Source organism: Cetorhinus maximus, chromosome 22 (genome assembly GCF_964194155.1).
Source record: "Cetorhinus maximus chromosome 22, sCetMax3.hap1.1, whole genome shotgun sequence".
Lineage (NCBI taxonomy): Eukaryota > Metazoa > Chordata > Chondrichthyes > Lamniformes > Cetorhinidae > Cetorhinus > Cetorhinus maximus.
The window spans coordinates 31,829,491-31,849,660 of NC_135900.1; the positions used below are offsets into that span (position 1 = coordinate 31,829,491).

At 40.0% G+C, this 20,170-nt stretch overlaps 1 protein-coding gene across 1 annotated transcript in view; it reads right to left on the reverse strand.

Moving 5' to 3' along the window:
* The window catches only part of LOC144696581 (F-actin-capping protein subunit alpha-2), a 34,106-nt gene extending 18,767 nt beyond the window's left edge, over nt 1-15,339 (reverse strand). The window contains exons 1-2 of the mRNA XM_078568041.1: nt 15,220-15,339; nt 1,431-1,494 (exon numbers count right to left, since the gene is read on the reverse strand). Coding sequence (XP_078424167.1) covers nt 1,431-1,494; nt 15,220-15,258 — 103 coding nt within the window. The 5' untranslated portion in view covers nt 15,259-15,339. The remainder of the gene's footprint in view (nt 1-1,430; nt 1,495-15,219) is intronic.
* Between the last annotated feature and the right edge of the window lie 4,831 nt (nt 15,340-20,170).

A 20,170-nucleotide genomic window follows, 5' to 3' on the forward strand; every position in this document is an offset into this window, starting at 1 on the left:
TAGTGGACATCATTGTTGGGTACATGATTTCAACAGTCATTCGTCTTTTAACTGTTTTATGCATTTATTGATAAACTAGTAAGAGAGTTGTATAATTTTTTTTGATGGTTGAGGGCTTTATATCCTCGCTTACTAAATGTTGCAGTGCTTCTGTTACTGGGCCAGTAATCCAGAGGCCTGGACTAATAAACCAAAGAATGAGTGTTCAAATCCTAACATGGAGTTTGAGAATTTGAATAGAGGTTTTTAAAAAATTTGAAAATAAAACTGGTAACAGTAAAAGTGACGATGAAATTGTCAAACTCGATTTGAACAATAATGCCCTTTGGGGAATGAAACCAGCTGGCCAACCCTGGTCTGGCCTGTGACCCAAATCCCACACCAACATAGTTGACTCTTAACTGCCCTGAAGTGGCCTAGTAAGCCACTCGGTTGGATCAAACCGCTCCAAAGAATGAACATTGCGGCAACCCCTCCGATCCTGAAAATTTAATCTTACAAATCACAGGCTCTGATTTCTGTAGAAGTTAATTAGCTTTGAGATTTAATAAAATTAAAAAAAATTCTTGTCTCATCTCTCTTTCTTAATCCCATCTATTTTCCCAATCTTTATTTCCCTTTCTCTACATGATTTGAACCTAATTTAAACTTCCTGCTTTGCACATCCTAGTTTAGACACTGCATATCTCTGAGGATCTTTCAATCTGGTGTTTTAAACAGCCTCACTGTTTCTCGCCCTGCTCACACAGGCCACAAATGTCCTCTAGAGGGGGCTGGCTGGATTTAAAAACTTCTGATTCGATCAAATTTCCAAAGCTTGTAAAAACTTCTGTGGGCAGCTGTCAGCATAGAATGGCGAGCACCAATTCTTTCCATCTGACAGCAAAATCTAGTCCAATGAGTAATAAGGGAACAAGCAAGGCATAACCACCACAAGGAGCTTCTGTTGAAGCAGAATCCATTTAAAGTGGTGCAAAACTGACTTTCAGATACTCGTGTACTAATAAGTCTAGTTGCTCAGGTTGCATAAATAACCAGGTGCATGAACAAAAAGTGGACAGGATGCTGATCAGGAGAGCAGAAAATGTATTCCCAGACATGCAATATTGATGAACTACCAGCTGGACAAGAATAGCACTGTTCACGTTCCATCCCTCTGAAAGGCTGTACCTTTTAGTTTCAACCAAGCAGCTTGACAGGAACTTCAAACTTAATCTGGCATACAAATACACAAGGTTACCATGCTGTATTTTCACAATCTTACATGATAACTACTGTAAATATAGAATAGTCATGCCGTAGTTTCCTGCAAGCTTGTATCTGTTAATTCTCAACCATAATTAAGAGTTAACAATTAGGCTCCCGAGTTGCACCCTTACAAATAAAATGAAAAGGCACAGTCACCTTATAAGCAATTTAACAGAACTCACCATTAAAAACTTCATTGAATTCTCCTGGTGGAGCATGAGTAATGAAGTTTGCTGCTATGCGCACCTGTAATTAAAAGAGACGTTCTAATTAATTTTCATCCATAACTTACACTCAAGTTTAAAATAGCTCAAGTTTTAATGTTCCTAATTGAGAATAAAAGAATACAGAATTTTATCAAAACTCTTTATTGAATTATATGGTTCATCATTTTTAACCTTCTACATTCCACTCACCATTTGTAAAATACCAAAATGAAGAGGAAATAAATCAGGTTTCATTAACAGCAACTGCATTCTTATGCCTTCCAATAATATTGAAAGTGCCTAATGGTCCACTTTGTGATAGACTGCACATACTCATGTAAAAGTCAGATTTTTGAGACCAGTTTTTTAGGACAAAAGTCCTGGGGTTGACTTTTACACAGGTGATGTTTGAGGAGTTGGCATGTGTACTTGATTTGGGTCCAAGTGAAATTCAAAACAAACCATCACAATGGAATAAAGTGAAAATTAACAACACTAAAGAATTTATATAATTCATAATCTGATCACTTAAAAAATTTAAATAAAAACAAAATGTATAAATGTTTTACTTACCAGTTCTTATTTTTAAATAACATTTATACATTTGCACTGAAATCAAATCATGAACATCTCTAGGATTATACTTTGGTTCTGAAATTTTTGGGCTTTTGTTCCCTGAAAAACTAGGGTCAACTTTTACACTAGTTAAGTTAAAGATTTTGGTTTTAAGCTAAAAATCACGCGATTGACATTTACATGAGATTGACTCTTATAATATACAGTACTACTACAGTGCATTCCAACACTACCCTAAATATACTTGTTTCCTTTGTTTTGTTTTACTTGTTCAGCCTGATTCAGAAACTCAGTACAGTTTAGCGCTATTTTTGTCACCATATATACATACAGGCATAACACAGCTTCACCACAATTCCACTTCAGTAAGGGGTAAAGATTGCTAATTAGCACCTCTATGTTGGTTGGCATTCACAATTAAAAATTTCCCTAATGCTTCTCATTTCAACCAATGCATTCTTGTACTTTGAACCTCCCTGCACATTGCTGATTGCAACCCTTGTTTACCCAGGTTTAAACCCTGTCCTGCTTTTTCTCATGTTTGTAACTCTTTCGAGTTATCAACAGATCGCATGTAACTCTTTCGAGTACATTCACAGTTCTTGGTTTCCGGGAGTGGGACATGAACCCACAACCTTCTGATTCAAAGGCGAGGGTGCTATGAACTGAGCCACAGCTGACACCTCTTTACCCAGGTTTAAAATCAGCAGCTGGAGCTTGGACTGAAATCAGGAAGCAAAGTTGCCAATTAAATATCACAGTTCAGAAGAGTGGAGTAAAGCAACATTTGACCTCTCTAGGTAAGAGGAATGCACTGCCATGCTGCTACTGCTGGCAATGTCATTGGAAGGAGGGGGGGGGGGGGGGAAACAAGAACTTTCACTTATACAGCATCTTATAATCATTAAGTCAGTTTTTCAGTCAGTGTCTTTTCCTGCACTGATGTAAGAAGTACAGCAACCAATTTACACAGAGCAAGATCCCAAAACAATGATTACTTAAAATAGATTGAGTTATGCTAATTGAAAGATGCATATTGGCCAGAACACTAAGAAAACTCTCTGCTCTTCTTTAAATAGTGCCATGGAATCTTTCACACTCATTTAAGTACGCCTTGGTTTAATATCTCATCTGAAAGATGGCACTCCCTTAGTACTGCACTGAGATGTCAGTCTAAATGATGTGCTCAAGCCTCTGGAGTCGGACTTGAACCCACAACCTTCTGATTACCACTGAGCTATGATTGAAAGCCATGTCACTTTAGGAGTACCTGAGTGAGGGCAAGAACTGTCTCTAAGATAACCCCCTCATCCTTAATTTTAGCCCTGAAGGGAAATCAAAAAATGAGTCTCAAGCATATGAAGTACATTTATGGTTTGTGAATTCTCACTTCATTTTCAAAATAATTGATAAATGATCAGAGGTATGCTAAATTTTTGAAACTTGGTCAAGTATAACTGAAGCTTTTCAGTCCTTGAGACCCACAGTAGCATGTTTTTAACTTTAAAATGCAGTTCATTGGACCACTTTCATATTAAAATGTTAGAAAAGCTGAAGCTAACTGACCAGTATTGGAACTTGCAGAGCTCTGTTTTCTCCTTAGACCAAAGTGTAGCCAGCAGTACAACATGATGCACCACTCAGAGCAGATAATAGCCCTGCATAGCACCTGGGTTATAACTAAAGCATAATACGCACATTTAGAAACTTAAGACAGGCATCTTAATGCACCCGTGTCACACATGTATATTACCTTTGGGTAAATATTTGGAAATATTCTCAAAAGAACATGCAAGTCCCAAATCTCATTTGTGACAAGTTACTACTTGCAGCCAGGACAGCAAAGGTATGTTAATCAGCCTTGACAATAGGAGTTAGAGTGGGTGGTAACTGATAAAAAATTCTTTCGAGTTATCAACAGTCACAGATTGCAACTCTTCTGAGTACAATCACAGTTCTTGGTTTCCGGGAGTGGGACATGAACCCACAACCTTCTGATTCAAAGACGAGGGTGCTATGGACTGAGCCATAGCCGACACCTCGTAACTGATAAGGTGAACAGCAGCCAACTGCTATCTAATAACCTGCATTACTGCATGGATTGCTGGACTTCCATTGAACACAGGATTAGGCTCATCTGCAACACTCCTTGCTAAATTAGTGAACTGTTGCATAAGATGGCTTAGATGAAATTACTGAAATGTGCAATGCCAATAGTAATATGGATAGTGTCATAACTTATCTCTGCCACACCCTCCATCTCCCTTTCCAGATCAAGATAATTGCCTACCCCCTCTTTGGTAATAATTGAGGCACTTGGGGGTTACCATTGACCAGAAACTGAACTGGACTAGCCATAGAAATACTGTGGCTACAAGAGGTCAGAGGCTAGGAATCCTGCGGCAAGTAACTAACCTCCTAACTGCCCAAAGCCTGTCCATCGTCTACAAGGTACAAGTCAGGAGTGTGATGGAATACTCTCCACTTGCCTGGATGACTGCAGCTCCAACAACACTCAAGAAGCTTGACATTATCCAGGACACAGCAGCTCGTCTGATTGACACCCCATCTGCAAAAATTCACTCCCCCCACCACTGATGCACAATGGCAGCAGTGTATACCATCTACAAGATGCACTGCAGCAACACACCAAGGCTCCTTTGACAGCACCTTCCAAACCAACAATGACTACCATCCAAAAGGACAAGGGCAGCTGACACATGGGAACACCTTCACCTGAAGTTCCCCTCCGAGCCACTCACCCTCCTGACTTGGTAATATATCGCCATATCTTCATGTTGCTGGGTCAAAATCCTGAAGCTCCCTCCCTAACAGCACCGAGGGTGTACCTACGCCACAGGGACTGCAGCGGTTTAAGGTGGCAGCTCATCACTACCTTCTTAAGGGCAATTAGGGATGGGTAATAAATGGTGGCCTAGCCAGCGATACCCAACATCCCATGAATCTTGCAGTTTGAGACACATTATGTTGTCAGGTTCTCATCCAAGACGAATTTCAGTGGCCCAAACCAATCCCTAGATTTTCTTTATCTCTTAATATAACTAAATGACATGCTTCACTTTTCTCGTCATATTTAATTCAAAATTTCTCTTCGACATTCAGTTGCATTTTTTTTTTACACTCCTGGCACACCTATTTATATTGTTTTTGTTTTAATGCTGTGCCATTTTTCTTCATGGCCTTAAATGCATTTACTTAATTTTTAAGTTATTTGGTTATCCCCTTCAACTGGACGGGTGAGCCTTTAAGCTTGGTCCATTTGTTTTGTACAAGTAAGCATTGGTCTACTGCATTCAGTCACCTTAAACGATGATGATAGGTTCTCCACTCTCAGCCATATGTAAACCTGTCAAACTCACTGACAAGACTTCAAGCACTTTGGGTTTTTATAATGATCCTTGTAATGTCAAATGCGATCACATGTTCATTTAAAGCTTCACTCACCTTTCTGCTAGAGATTTGATCAATTACTGAAATTCATGATTTTTCTCCCCTTGTTAACTCATAAAACATTTCATTAACTCTAGAAATCCCTTCCTTGTCTTGCCAACACATATACTGTCTGTCAATTTACAGCAAACTAAAATCTCCAACTACTACAGTTGACCCCTTATCACCCTTCTAACCTCATCCCATAATTTCAGATCATGCTTTCACTTTAGCCTGTAATATAGGATACCCTAAGCAAGAATTTACCTCTGGTACCATTACTTCTATTCAATGTAACTATGTCTGTGCTTTCTTTGTTTTAATATCCTCTGCTAAAGTGAAAAAATGTAAAACAAGAATGGAAGAAAACTAACTAGAATCTGGCTTTCCAAATAGGTCAGGGGATGTTCATTCATGCCTGATTTAAAGTTGTCAAATCTTGTCAAAGGAAACTGTTCCAGAAAAGGGGAAATTCACTAATTCAGAATTCCTTTTCTGAACAGCAAATTCATTACCAGCTACAATATTGCAATGATCACCAAAGCTACAATACCCCACCTTTCCTTTCCCTTAAGCTAAAATTCGATAAAGTTTCTTAAACAACATGCATTTGTACAATGTCTTTCATGACCTCAAACGTTCAAAAGTGGTTGGTACTAAGTGCTTTAGAAGTGTAGTCATGTTGTAATGTTGGGAAACAGGACAGTCAATTTGCACGTAGCAAGGTTCCACAAACAGCAATGAGATAACGAACAGATAATTTGAGTACTGGCTGAAGGATAAATGTTAGCCAGGACACCGGGAGAACCCTTCTGTTCTTTGAATAGTGCCATGGGATCTTTTACGTCAATATGTGTTGCAAACACCATCTGCTTAACATTTAAAGGAAAATCCAAACACCAAAACACTTTCTGTAAACACTTCCAATATTTAGACTAGATGCTAATTATGAATCACTTAACCATCATAATTAAACTAAGATCAAAGACTTAAGTCAGCAACAGAGACTTCATATTCTGGACAGACTGCTAGCCAGGTTAGTCATGGATAAGCCCATAGGTATCTGGCATTAATTGAGCCATAATTAATGGCTCAAGCGGCAATTCTTATCCCCTCACTGAGACCTCCCTATCCCATACTTCCCATTATTTGTCCCATCCAAGGGGCAGTGGTGAAGCCTCAATCACCAAAACACACTTTAGCTTCTTCCCTAATTCCTCTGGCATGACCTGCCCTGTTCCACCGCTCCCAACTCAAATCCATTTACCACCCTTCCAAAGCCCATGACAACATGTTCTCAAATATATTTTGTCTTTGTACTCATTAACTCCTGATCCTTGGTGACTTAAACCTTCACTACCTGAACCCCTCCTTCCAACTTGGCAGCCCAAATCATGGGTTCTGAAGAGTCATACGGACTCGAAATGTTAACTCAGTTTTCTCTCCACAGATGCTGTCAGGCCTGCTGAGTTTTACCAGCACTTTGTTTTTGTTTCATGGGTTTGTACATTAAGTACCTTTGAGTTCAATGTGACCAGGCAGTTCTGTCAATAGACTTCATGATTTGAAGTACATCCTTTCCTATCTGCTGCCTATGTAAATGATTGCAAGGTCCAGGAATCAACCAGAAAATTATTACTCTCTGCTTCAGCTCCTGGATTCTCCTTTTAGAGGATTGGATATATCAATAAACAAAATAGCAATTAAATACACATTTCTTACCTTCCACCTTTCCCAAAATAAAAAATCCACACCTGTGCGTTTTGTAAATTTCAGAGGTTAATGACTCATTGAAAAGAAATACTTTCCAGCATCTAGCCAAATATATTCTCATTTTATACCAATCCCCCCTCTAGTACTTCTATTCAAATATAGTCCAAGTTAACCTCTTCAGTCAAACAACATCTAATTCCTTTATCATTTAAAAAAAAACCTTAAATCATATTACTTTCAAGTCTGCACATCCAATGAACAAAGGCCATTTTTCTGAGCCTGACAACTAAGTTTAGGGCTTTTGGCTATCAGTCTGGGTTGGGTGTCCTTTGGACCTTCTCTAAGGCACTCATATCACCCAGGAGGCCTGCCCTCTACAATTTCCTCTGGAAACTTCCATTTTTCCCTCATTGAAAATCCTTATCAAAATGCATCTTTACTCTCAAGTCTTCCTTGTCTTGACGTTCCATTCTCTGTACTCTGCTGTAAAGTGTTGTAGAATAATTTGTATGTCAAAGGCACTATATAAATACACACCATTGTTCCATTATTCTGCCACCATATGGAGTAGTTGAGATAAAGTGAGATATGGAGTAGCAGAGAAGCAATTAAGATGAAGCTAGATATATAAATGAGGGAGAAAGGAATAGAAATATACGTTCATAGAGTGAAAAAAAAGGTGGAGGAAGTTCATGTGGAGCATAAACATCTGCATGGACCTTAAAGGAAAAATGGTCTGTTTCTATGTAATTCATTCCAGCTAGCTGAAACGTATTACAACGTATTTACAGTGCAGAAACAGCCATTTGACCCTAAAGATCCTTGCCAGTGGTTATGCTCCACACAAACCTCCATCCCATCCCACTTCATCGAACTTTAACACATCCTTTATTATTTTCACCCGTGATATTATTTAGCTTCCCCTTGAATGCATCTATGTATGCTATTTGCCTCAACTACTCATTATGGGAGCAAGTTCTACATTTAAGTCACCTTCTGGGTAGAAAAGTTTATCCTGAATTCCCTACAGGTTTCATTAGTGGCTATTTATGGCACCTAGCTCTGGCCTTGCTCGCAAATGGAAACATCTACATGTCTATGGCCCAAGCACCATTCCCACCATTTTATGAGTAAATACTTGTAAATCTTACTTTCCCTACTCGGTTTTCTGTTTTGTAGCCAGCTTGGTATCCATTTTGCTACAGCTCCCCACACCCCATTCTACCTCAGTCACGAGCCAGACCTTATAAAGGCTTTTTAGAAATCCAAATATGTTGCCTACTATAGTATACTTATATAATCCTCTGGCTAATTCTTCAAAGAATTCAATCAGGTTGGCAAGCATAACCTCCCCTTTTGGGATCTGTACTGACTATTGTATTTTTCATTTCTAGAGGTTTTCTAATATATCTGTGAGTAAGGGTTCCATCAGCTTTCCTGTCACCAACCTGAAGCTAATTGATCTAACATTCGCTGGATTGGCTCCATGTCCCTTTTTATCCATAGGAATCACATTAGTTATCTGCTAGTCTTCTGGCATTACTCCCTTTTCTAATTAACTTTTATATACATATACATGCCTCTGCTATCTCTTCCCTAACTTCTAATTTGTTCAGTATAATCCATCCAGACCATGGATTTTATTCTCTAAACTTTTAGTTTATTACCTCCCTCTACAAACAAAATCATCTCACCTAATCTCAAGAAGGGCGTGGTCAGCATGCTAAAATGCCTGAACTTTCTGCACGTTGGGGAAGGAAGAAGAGATTACTGATCAATAAAATGACTGCAAAGTGTGTATGTGTCAACATTAGATAAAACTATGATTTGTTTGCCGCAACAATCAATCAACCTGTGAAAGTTTACAACTGAAGAATGGGCATTTAAATAAGATGCCTGCAAGAGTGGAACCATAACTGAACAAGAGTTGTTACTTATTTGGTAACTTAATTTGTCACCTCAAAACGTTGACACACCACAACATATGACAGGCCAGGACATCACCCCAGCTGTAAATATAGGCACATTCCAAGTTTGGAACGGCTACATCTAAACACTGCTAGATGGTTCACCACATTTCATGTCAGCATATGATATTTCACACATACACCACTACATTTCATTGAACTCCACTGCTTCATACACCATGTCCAGTCCATCACTACAACAGCTTACTACCTTGCCCCTAGCTCACTGCTACCTGAAGCTGTCATCTACTCCTTTGCCATCCCCAGACTAAAGTTTTCCCAACACTCTCTGCTAGCATCTCAAGTTCTAACCTGCATAAACTCTGACTCATCTGAAGCTCAGTCGTTTCATCCTATCCCACTTATCACCCAAATCTTCCTGATCTCCATTGTCTCATTACATCTGCAAATTCCCCCTTTGGCCTCCCTAACTTCTCTAGCCTTGTCTAGCTTCTAATGGTAGCTGAGCCTTCAACCATCTTGCCTACACACAATTTGAATACATCACCTTTAAAAATCTGCTTTAAAAGAGATCTCAGCATCACCAACCACATCCCATCAGCCCTTCAGATTCCAAGCCTGTCATTTTTTTATGCATCGTGACAAATACAAGTAGTGCTGCCTCAACTTGAAGCTTTCAAAACTTTTGTTCAGGCACTTTTATAGTGAGAAAGAAAAACTTTTAAAAAACTCAACTCCTACTCAGTTTACTCCTTTCTAACCAATTTTTACATCCAGTTTGCTATCCTTCCTCTAACTCTATACCCCTTAATCTTCTCTTATGATCTCTCGTATAATCCCTTGTCAAAGATTTTCCTAAGGTCCGCACATCCACTGCATTCCTCCCATCTATGGCATGTTAGCTCAAGCATTCTACAAGGTTTGTTGAGCCCTATTGCCCCTCCATGCTGGCTACTTCTATTTTCTCCAACCAAATATATGGTAATTTCATCCTTGATTGAAAGACTCAAATTTTCCCTACCACAAAAGTTAAGCTAACTGGTCCGCAATTACCTGAATTACGTCCATCTTCCTTTAAAATACTGATACTACTTTGGCTACTCTCTGGTCCTCTGACGGACAATCACTCTGCCCTGCAATTTCCTCCCTCGGGATTCTCAGATGCATCCCATGGGACCTTGGTGCTCTTGTTTTCCTTTAGCTTAACTAAAGCATCTACATTTTCTCTTTTATTATAATACTGTTATCTCACTCAACAACTTCAGAATTCACTTCTCCAATATGCTTCGCTGAAGACCAATGTGATATACTTACAGGTGAAAAAATTGCAGGTGTATTTAAGTGTCAATCTTCTCTTTGGGATCACATCTCACTGACATTGATCACTTTATTGTTCCTTTAAATGTTTCCCAAAAATTCTTCCTACTTCCATCTGGCTTTCCTTTTTCAGCTAATAACCAATTGTTTTCTCATTCTAACTTAGGTGATTTTCATTATTCTTAAGAGCCATCATAGGCCCTCTTATTTAACTTTAGTAGGTTCCTAGCCTCAACTGTAAAACTAACATTGTCCATTGTTAATGGAATATACTTAACGTGTAACTTGGCAATGCCCATTTTAAAACATTCCATTGTTGTTCTAGAGTCCAATTTCTCCTTCCATTTTACCTCAGCTAGTGTGCTCAATTTTCTAAAATCAGCCCTTAACCAGCCAGTGATCTAATCTTTGCTCCAAAGTTGGATCTTAAATTTACTTACCTCATCTAACTTATCTATTTATTACTCATAACCAGATGTAGCAATGTTTCTTTCCTTGTTGGCTGCTAATGTAATCCTACCTACATTTGAGAATTTCATTGCCTGTTCTCCTCTGTCTCAATTAAAATCTTTCAGACTAATTTAGTTATGCCTGCTCATCTCCCTAATCTGACTTTCCTCTTCCATTTCGTTTTCACTATCTGTATGTCATAGATCCCTACTAATGTAACGAGGCCTTTTAAAAATCCTTGAGCTCCAACCATATTAACTATCAAGTGTCTGGTAATGCTATGAAAACTAGATGCTTCAGTAAAAATACCTGCCTCCGGTTCTCCCAGTTCTTGCATTCTGCATATTGCAGAACATGCATTTGGAGTTTTTTTTTTTGATTTCCTCATGCTTTTTTTTTCTTAAGCTACCCCTTACCTGTCACACTTGGTCCACCATTTATAATTAACTCATTTGATTTTATTCCTCTACTCCAAATCTTTCTGGTAAATTGCTTTCCGCATTATCTTTCTTTACCTCTCCTTCTCTATTAGTTGATCCTGTTTATTTTATTTTCCTAGCGTAGTTTAAATATTTCATTACTTCCCTATTTAACTATTTGCCAGCACATTAGCATCCTGCCTATTCCAAAAGTCAGGCTACAGCTGAATAGGTGCTGACACCCAAAGCGGAATCCCTCTCCCTGGCAGACATCAGCCATGTACTGATTTTTCTTGTCCTACTCTACCATATGGCTGGGGCAATAAAATTAAGACTACCACCCATAAGATCCTGCTCCTGAGCTTATTTTCCACCTAGAATTTACATTCAGGCTTTTCTTTACCTACATGGGCCATGATAGCTGGTGCTGCGTTGTCTCACATCTTACAGAATCTTTTCTAGTCTATTTAATGTGTGCCTTACCCTAACATAAAGGAAACAATGAAGTATCTGGGACAGTTGGTCTGAACTGCAACAGACTGTCAAGCCCCTCCTAACTACTGAATCCTCTTCACGACTGCATTTCTAGCTGTGCTGCTAATCTCGCCCCTTTAAGCTTCGTTTGTTGGTGTCATTAATATTAATTGAAAACTCGTGATGGATTCAAATATCAATTTCCCTAATAGTTACCATTAAAAAGTGAACATTAATAAATGAATACCACTGAATAACAAAAAAAGCAATATATTTTTCTGAAATTGGGTCAACAATACTCAGAAGGACCATAACTATCACATGATGCACACCAGACCAGACACCGAATATTGCTCCATTATTACAAACTCGATAACTGTAATTATTTGAGAATTGCTAAGTAGAAAGGTTCCTAATTAATCTTTATAAAGAGAACAAGAGCCAGGATGGAGGAAAGAGAGCATAATTGTTCTGACTGGCCTCTATTAAACAGCAGAATTTGTTAATCAAAAGTGAAGGGACATGTTTATATTGCAACTTTAACTACCTGACTCCCTGCAGTCTCCCCTAACTTGGTTAGGGCACATCAGGGAATAGAAATATGGTGTAACTTAGGTTTAGCTTTAACTTTAGCTGATTTATACCCTGGTCATCATGCTCTACTGGAACATATTTGATTGCCTTTGGGAAAGTGCAGCTAAAAATTTCCCCTGAAATTGGCCAATGGCTATATTTTTCTTATTGCATCTCGAGAGATTGCAGGCATGTATGTTCGGGTGTGGGGAAGGCAACACAGAGGGAGAGTAGGAATGGTGTCTAGATGTTATACCATGTCAGGATGAGACAGGATCAATGAACTGGTTGATCTTTCTTTACCTGCTCTTTACCATATATTTTGCAAAAACTTGTTCAGCATTTTGTTCAAAGCACTACATATTTTAACCATAAAGTATTTTGCTAGAATTTAAGGTATGTAGGAGTCTGGAGAAGTTTTTTTCACCTTTAGCACTAAATCAATTATAAAAACTGGGAAAGTTGTGTTTTCAGCAAATTTAAAATAGATTCTCCAAGAGCAGGTTATGGGACGCAATTTACAAAACTATAGTTTCTTCTCAAAAAGAACAGCAACCAATAGATCATAAAATGAAGCCTATCAATTAATATTTATGATTTCAGTATATAGTTCCAAGACCTAAACCAGCAAACACGATGACAATTTTAGGCTTCGAGGGAGTCATTTTACACACACACATACACTTTAGTTCATGAAATAAATAAACTTTAGGGAGAATCCAAAAATTTTTTAAAAATAAGCATGGGAAACATTGCTCTAACAAAATATTACTGTAACATGACTACATTTACCATCATTGTATTCATTAAACTTAACAGCCCTAGCACACTACAAATTACAACCGATCTGACATGCTTTAAAAGTAGTTTGGCACATTATTGTCTTTCGCTGGCTAGATAGTTTGTTAAATAGTAATTGAGACAGAAATGACCCATGTCACTCAGAAGTGAAACTTCTTTATAACTTTAAAAACTGATTAAAGCTCTTTCATCTTGCCAAGTGAACTGTCATGTGCATAAAACTATATTTCAAGGACTGGAAAGAGAACAGAAAAGGAAGAAAATGTGTGACGTGTATATGACATACTTGATAGCATACCCACAATTTCAGTTACCAAGTTCTTAGTGACAACTTTGGACAGTCTTCCACTGCCACACAAGTATGACATATTGCTCCAGAATACTCTTACAAAAACAAGAGTTATATGCAACAGCTTATAACTTGACTTTGAAATGTCAGTATTGACATATTATTGTCGCAAACCAACAAACTGTTGAATGTTCACTTAAGCAAACTTCCTGTAAGGCTTCAGATTGGTACATGACATCTGTCACAAATTAGTCACAGGTGCAGTGAACAAAAACTTCAATTTCATATCGCCTCACATTAAAATAATCTAAAAAGGTACCAAGACATTTAAGGATTAAACAATTCAGCTTCAATGTGGAAAGCAGCCCTAATGTCAATCTTAGCTAATCAGTTAATCACAAAATGTTCCTTTAACCATTTTGGACAATTATGTTAAGCTCTCTTGTTCCCCCATCAAACCATTAAGGAGACAGTCGGTTAGACTTATTACAATCCTGCTTTGCACAATGTCACAAAAACTCTATGCAGCTTATTATACCATTAGAGGAAAATATCTCAAGTACAGTAGAGCTACTTTTAACAAACTGGAACATCACAGGTCTACAGTTTTGTCCGTATGAAATCCACCATTCTATTTACATCATGTGACAGGAACAAAAGTGTACAGGACTCTAATGAAGGCCAAGTGACAAGAACAAAGTGTTACTAGGAAAACTAAAATTAACTACCTTGATATTCACTCTTGTAAGTCTTAAAATAATTTATGACAGGCATCAAGTTGCAAATTTACTTAAGTGCCCAATGACATCCTAAACAGTGAGAGTAAAGCTCAATGAATTTCTGATCCAAAGTAATATTTGAGGTATAGGGCAGAGTTTAAGGCCTGCAGTTCTGATTTTGCAGGCAGTTTGACACTGAACTGCTTCAGATGTTAACATGCTTCGGATTGTAGGTGTTTGTTTGGTGGTGGGGGGGAGGGAGAGGGGCAAGAGCTTTCAGCAAAGCTGCTACTTTTGGTAACTGGGAACAATAGGGGTCGAAGCCAGTTAAACAGATCATAGCTTTGTAATTTTAGCTAGCAGGAAATGTGTTAAAATATATAATTAAAAGGGAAGAAAAAGTGTAAGATATAGCCTGAGTATTTCCTTCAGTACTTGCTGACTGTGCTACCCTAAAGCAGCTACTTCACCTCCCTCGCTGGCTCAATCGGGTGGGTTTGGGATTGACAATTTGAACAGAGATTACAACAGGCGGACACCGGCTACTGCTCCGCGCCACGCCCCAGCTTCCCGGTCACTGGCCCCACACCGAGCAGCTCCCTGGAGCCAACCTCCAGGCCGGGTGCGGCCATCTGGAGGCGGCCGCTCCACAGTCCCACAGCCCAGAGGCGGGGTGGCAGGACCCCGCCCCGACCGCCAACCCTCCTCCCCAGGCCCTAACCCAGGCCACACGGGCCCTGCCCCCTCCGCTTTTGGGGTTGAGGGGGGGGGATGAGGTGGAGAGGTGTAGGGTGGGAGGAGTGGGTAACTGCCCAGGCGACCGCCATGAAACGACCGTACAAGGACTGCGGCCGGCGGCGGCCGAGCTAAAAATAAAGTGGCTCCGGCCCAAAAAAAGCAGCCGCCCCGGGCAGGGCAGGGCAAGGGGGCCCCGCAGCCAACAACGACAACAGCACCGCCCGCCCGGCGATCCTCACACCTTTCCAAATGCGTGCAGCGAGGGAGCGAGCAGAGCCGCTCGCTCACTGAGACAGTCGCCGCAGCAGCCGCTCTCACCTTCTCCTCCTCCGATACCTGCTCCTCATGATCCGCCATCTTGGCCAGGGCTGTAAATAACTGACGCGCGGCCCCGCGCCAACCCGCCGCATGCTGGGTAAAGCGCCAGCGTACGCGCCTCCCCACCCACCCCACCCCCGGCGTGCGCGCACCTGGGCAGGGGTAGGGGCGGCGGCGGCGGCGGCGCGCGTCCCCTCACCACACGCGCGCGCCTCCCTCGCAGAACAAAGCCCCTTAGCGCGCCCTCTGATGGGGAGGCAAAGTTTTTAAGGTCCATCTGTCGCCGCAGAGGAATTTTGGGCGCAATGGGTAAAATGTGCGAAAATAAAAGCAAAATACTCCGGATGCTGGAAATAGCAGTTCAGGCAGCATCTGTGGGAAGAAAAACAGAGTTAACGTTTGGAGTCGCATGTGACTCCAGAACTCGAATTGCTCTGCTCGGTTTACAGCTCAACTTTCCGCCAAAATGCACAATTTACACAATCACAAAGATAGAATCTTCCAAAAAACCAGTGCACTTGGATAATAGAACATAGTTTTGCTTTGCATTAAAAACTATTCATTGATGCATTTGGGAGGGTAATGTGGGGCTGTTTTATAAGCACAGCTGAAAATGGATTTATTGCAAGAAATTTACTGAGTACTCCACCAGTGAGTAGCCTGATTTTAACCTGAAAGTGAGTTTTAAAGAGCTACACAACCATTTTTACTCGTTTGATTTTTGTACACTAGTCAGTTTCTTAGTAAATTAAGTAGTTTGATGATTAAAAAGTTTTTAAATGGGCCTATGAATAATACCTGTGCACCTAAGAAAAGCAGCATAATTTGAAGCAAGAGCCTTCTTTTAGCAAAGGAAACTTTCAATGATGATCTGGAGGGTGTGGCCAGTTTTGAATGCGGTAGATTCAGACAAATTGACTCTCAAACCATCATAAGACATCACGGAGAACCTTAAAGTAAGTGCTTTAAGTCAGGGTTGACTTTTGCGCTGGAAGCTGGGTGTAAAACTAGCAGAAAGAAGCAGAAGCTCTACTCTGCCCTTTCTAATGAACTCATATATTCATGTGCTATTTTTAATTAAAGTTACATTATTGGATTAAAGAAATAAAAACACAGTTAGGTTCTCGTTAAGATACCCACACTTCTTTGTTTCTGTCTTATTTCACCCCTCATGCATCCAACAATTTCTTTAGTTGGGTTCCCGGTCCATCATTTGCATGCACAGAATGATGACTTTCAACATATGAACATACGAATTAGGAGCAGGAGTAAGCCACTCGGCCCTTCAAGCCTGCTCCATCATTCAGTGAGATCATGGCTGATCTGATTGTAACCTCAACTCCACATTCCCACCTACCCCCGATAACCTTTCATCCTCTTGCTGATCAAGAGTCTCTCTGCCTCTGCCTTAAAAACATTCAACAACACTGCTTCCACTGCTTTTTGAAGAAGAGAGTTCCAAAGAATCAAAGCCCCCCTGAGAAGAGGAAATTCTCCTCAGCACTGTCCTAAATGGGCGACCTCTTATTTTTAAATAGTGACCCCTAGTTCTAGATACTCCCTCAAGAGGAAACATCCTTTCCACATCCACCCTGTCAAGACCCCTCAGGATTTTATATGTTTCAACCAAGTTGCCTCTTACTCTTCTAAGCTCCAGCGGATACAAGCCTAGCCTTCCAACCTTTCCTCATAAGACAACTCGCCCAATCCAGTATTAGTTTAGTTAACCTTCTTTGAACTGCTTTCAATGCATTTACATCCTTCCTTAAATAAGGAAACCAATAATGTACACTGTCTACTCCAGATGTGGTTTCACAAATGCCCTGTATAACTGAAGCATAACCTGCCTACTTTTGTACTCAATTCCCCTTGCAATAAATGGTAACATCCTATTAATTTTCCTAATTACTTGCTGTACTTGAATACTAGCCTTCTGTGATTCATGCACTAGGACCCCTAGATCCCCTGCATCACAGAGCTCTGAAATCTCTCATCATTTAGATAATATGCTTCTTATTTATTTTCCTGCCAAAATGGACAATTCCACACTTTCCTACATTATACTCCATTTGCCAGGTCTTTGCCCATTTGCTTAACCTATCTACATCCCTTTGTAGAGTCCTTGTGCCCTCTTTATATCTTAATATCCTACCTACCTTTGTGTCATCAGCAAATTTAGTAATCATACCATTGGCCCCTTCATCTAAGTCATTTATATAAATTATAAAAAGCTGAGGCCCCAGCACTGATCCCTGTGGCACACCACTCGTTACATCTTGCCAATCAGAATAAGTCCCATTTATGCCTACCCTTTGTTTCCTTTAGCTAGCCAATCTTCTATCCATGCCAACATGTCACCCCACTACACCATGACCTTTTATTTTTTGCAATAACCTTTGATGTGTCACCTTATCAAATGCCTTCTGGAAATCTAAATACACTGCAGCCACCAGTTCTCCTTTATCCACAGCATGTGTTACTTCTTCAAAGAACTCCAATAAATTGGTTAAACGTGATTTCCCTTTCACAAAACCATGTTGACTCTGCCTGATTACACAGAATTTTTCCAAGTGCTCTGAGATAACATCTTTAATAATAGCTTCTAACATTTTCCCTATGACAGATGTTAAGCTAACTGGCTTGTAGTTTCCTGCTTTCTGTCTCCCCCCTTTCTTGAATAAAGGAGTTACATTTGCATTCAAGGTGATATAACTGTTCTATAAGCTTATAGAGCACTTTCATCTGTATTCTATTCAGTAAGATGGTGAAGAGTTGTACTTTTTCAATTTGTGTGACAATGTGTGACTTCACAGATTTCCAATTTAAAGTAATTCAAAGCTGAAGCTGAAATCTGAACAATCAGCATTCTTGAATAGTGTTTTAAAAGTTGCTATTCGCAAAGTTACACATTTCAGTGTGCAATGCAGCCATAGTAAATGCCAGCATCCTTTTAAAATTGCATTTTGCTGTTTTTAAATAGAACAGTGATTTTTGAGGTATTATTCAGTCACGGAGATAAAATTATTTTGCAAACAGCTGCTTGACAATGCAACACTTGAATATTGCTGAAAAGAGAAACATGTGGCCAAAGCTTTTCATCTTGCACTCATCAGGACAAATGCAAGAATGCCAAATTTCAAATGGTCATAACAATTTATACTACAGGAGAAAAGGGTGCTGATTGACTGGCAAGTCAATTCTGATTGGCTGAGGCATTGCCATGTAGAAAGCAACAGGGAACTATAGGCTCCCCAAGCTCCCGGGTAATCTAAAAAAGACACAAGGTTTGAAAATATTCCTTTTCTTTGCAGAGGACAGGTCCCTGTATATGAATGTATGTTGCTCCTAGCAAGGGTAAATGAATCAGTTACAAGCCCTACTGTTTACCTTAAATTGGTTGTTAGTGCAGCTGTTAGCACATTCAGGATTGTTCAGCAAGTGCTGCCCAATTGTGGAATCACACCTGACAGTGGATGTTTCGTTTTGGGTTTTGCAAGCGTGAACAGGTTGAATATGGTCTTCATACTGCCTATGACGAGCAACCAAAGGAACAACAGCTTGCTTAACCTGTTATTCAAACTGTTTGTAATCTATGAATTTTCAGTCATGTGAAAGAATTTCCTTTTTATTCCTTAAATTCAATTTTGAGATGGAGTGGTCTAACACGCTCCTTTTTCTTGACATGCTGGTTGCGAAATCCGCCAATGGGTTCTCCACTACTGTCTACCTCAAGCCTACCTTCACTGTTCAATATGCATATTGGGATTTGTATAGCTCCACGTGCTATAAGATTGATCTCATCAGCAATCTTGCAAATAGGATCCTAGCCATTTGCTCATCTTGCAAGCTTGATGCAGAAATAGAGCACATCAAAGCTAACCTGTTGGACAGTGGCTATCCTGATCAGATCAGTGCTCGCTGTGTACCGCGCCAACTCACAAATGGTCCAAAGGCCACCACTTCGGACCTGCAAAGTACCCGGTCTACCTCAAATTACCCTGGAAAGGCAAAATGTCCCAAAACATTTGAATAATAAGCAAGCAAGCTGTTTCATACTGCTACTATGCAGTGGCTATATGAGTGTATTTTCCACCAACAGAATGCTGTTGTCAGTCCAAAAAAATATTCTGCCTACCACAAAATTGAACAATGTTGTGCATGAATTTCAGTGCCGGTGCGATGTCAGGTACCTAGGCTGTACATCCGAATGACTGCATGTTCCTTTGATTGTTCATAATGGGCAGAATACCAGAAACATGTCTCTCTTTTCAGCAATATTTCGCTATCACTGAGGCTAACTATTATATAACTAGCGTAAGCATCATGAACCCCAGTAGGCTACCAAATCAGTGTTTATGCCCCCTGCTTGGTTGAACTGTTTATAGCATCGAGCAACTGAGCCATACAGATCTAAACAGTCCCACGTTCCTTCACTCATCTGTGAGTTAGCTACTCTTTGCCATGATGATGGTGAGTACACAAACAATTGGCCTCAGAGTTTCTGGCAAAGGTAGGGGAAAATTGACCAGTTTCTCACTCTGTCTCCATCCATTGATTCCTGCTGGAAGTGTGCACGTGTGTGCATCTGGTGAGGCCAGAACTGAACCAGGGTGTCATATTCTTGTTGACACTGCCAAAATTCACAAATGTAGAATGGTCCCTTGCATGAGGGAAGGATGGATGTCTAATGCATGTGAAACGGTACTCAAGTGGAGACCAATGACTTCAGGAGAGGAAGGTGAGAATCTATGTCCAAATGTTAAAAATGACCTCATAACTTTGTTATTGTGGCAATGATGGTGGGAGATTTATGACAGTGTTTAGGAAACAACATCATGTGAGGGCATTAAAGGGTGATCAGGAGAGGGACTGGCAATGGGGAAGCCCGCCTGCACCTCCTGTCTCCATATTCACGTAAGCATTTTTGTAGCAGTTTGCAGCGATTCCTTTA